This window comes from Sesamum indicum, linkage group LG6, assembly GCF_000512975.1.
Source record: "Sesamum indicum cultivar Zhongzhi No. 13 linkage group LG6, S_indicum_v1.0, whole genome shotgun sequence".
NCBI lineage: Eukaryota > Viridiplantae > Streptophyta > Magnoliopsida > Lamiales > Pedaliaceae > Sesamum > Sesamum indicum.
The window spans coordinates 23,081,711-23,083,705 of record NC_026150.1 but is presented as its reverse complement, the minus strand read 5'-3'; the positions used below and the strand labels follow the sequence as shown (position 1 = coordinate 23,083,705).

At 37.4% G+C, this 1,995-nt stretch overlaps 1 protein-coding gene across 1 annotated transcript in view; it reads right to left on the bottom strand.

Moving 5' to 3' along the window:
* LOC105165578 (trifunctional UDP-glucose 4,6-dehydratase/UDP-4-keto-6-deoxy-D-glucose 3,5-epimerase/UDP-4-keto-L-rhamnose-reductase RHM2-like) overlaps positions 1-1,791 on the bottom strand; it is a gene marked incomplete in the record, with an annotated part of 2,968 nt that extends 1,177 nt beyond the window's left edge. The window contains 2 exon segments of the mRNA XM_011084633.2: positions 1-1,135; positions 1,608-1,791. Coding sequence (XP_011082935.1) covers positions 1-1,105 — 1,105 coding nt within the window.

Sequence of the window (1,995 nt, the reverse complement as noted above, 5' to 3'; positions counted from 1 at the left end):
TTTGCTCCTGATCAGAACTCTGTCGTGCGTGAGATGACTCATTAACTCCAACTTTAATGTGATCTTTCCGTATCCAAGGGAAAGAAAGCATTCTTGGATGAGGGAGTAATGCCGCAGAAATATCTCCCCACCAGTCAGGATTTCTTACATACCACTCCATGGTTTTCTTCAAACCATCATCCCATTTAGTTTTCTCTGACCATCCCAAACGTTTCAGCTTTTGGGTATTCAGGAAATACCTTTGGTCATTAAAAGGTCTGTTCTCCACAAACTTTATCACAGTAGATGGATCCAACGAAAACAACCTACAAATATCCATTGCCACGTCGATAACTCTCTTTTCCTCATCTGTTCCAACGTTATAAACATGACCAACCTCACCCCTATGGAGTATGGTGTCAAAAGCTTCTGTAACATCTTCACAATAAAGATAATTTCTGACATTGGACCCATCCCCATGAATCGGAAGGGGCTTTCCTTTCATGGCTAAGAGAATAAATTTAGGAACTAACTTCTCAGGAAATTGATGGGGCCCGTAAACATTGTTCCCCCTTGTGATTATAACCGGCAGCCCATATGATCGTCCATATGCCATAACAAGCATTTCAGCCCCAGCTTTAGATGCAGCATAGGGATTTGTAGGGAGAAGCTGCGAAGCCTCATGATTTCCCACAGTAGCATTCTCATCCGTCTCACCATATACCTCATCAGTACTCACATGGATAAATCTCTTAATATGACCGAAAGATTTGCAAGCTTCAAGAAGTACACAAGTACCATAAACATTGTTCTTAATAAACTCAAAACTGTTTCCAAATGAATTATCAACATGTGTTTGTGCTGCAAAGTGCATAACTGTGTCTATGTCCTCTGTCGCAAGTATATAATTGACAAGGTCAGCACTACAAACATCGCCCTTCACGAATTTAAAGTTGTGGTGAGATTGAGAGGGATCAAGATTCTTCAAGTTCGAACAGTAATCCAGCTTGTCAAGAACAATGATTCTATACTCCGAGTAATTCCGTGTCAGCCAGTTTGCAACATGAGATGCTATGAATCCAGCAGCCCCGGTAATCAAGATATTCCTTGGTTTATATTTATCCATATTGAAACAAAATCATGAAGGCCCTTCAATCTTGAAGTGAAAATATTGAGAAAAATTAGATCAAACAAGGGAACAACTGTCATCATCCACACATAGAATTATCACTTTCCAACAATTTAGAGAAACAAAACATTCAATTTAACTACAACAACAACCCCGACCCATGATCCAAATTTTTTGCAACTAAAAACTAGATCACACTTGAAATACTTCCCTTATACCGTCAGCAGTTCAACAGACCAACACAAACATCAGGAACATTACCACAACAGAAATTCCTCAAAGAAAACAAGAACACGGCAGAGTTCTTTTCAACACGTACAATGCCACACTGTCAAAACAGCCCCACAAAATATCATAGCTCTAAATCATAAATCCAACTGTTTGTGATGCAATGCAAGTAAAACCCGTAGTTTACTCAAAATTACACATGGGCCATGGAGAAACACAGAATTCAGCATATATAATCACACAATTATTCACATAGTTTGATCTAATTCACCTGAAAATCAGGGATCTTGAATCATCGGAAGATCGGACAAAAATATCCACTTTCTCCAGTAATTCTACGTGGGATTTGACGGGTATATGTTCAGAAGATTGTATGCACATGCTTCAGGTAAAGAGAAGAGCACACAGTTAAAGGAATCCTGCGTTGCATCTTGTATGCGTACGACGTGGGAGAACCAATTACAGTCAGAAACAGCCTACTTATACATTATTGTTTTTATATTTTTGGGTGACACTATTTCATCAAACCTTAATTATCAAATTAAAATTAGATATATGTGTAAGGTTCAAAAATAAATTAAGATATTTAATATTTAGTTAATAATATCTAATTTAAATTCGATTCTCTAGATTTAATAAATTAAGTTTGAGCAAAATTT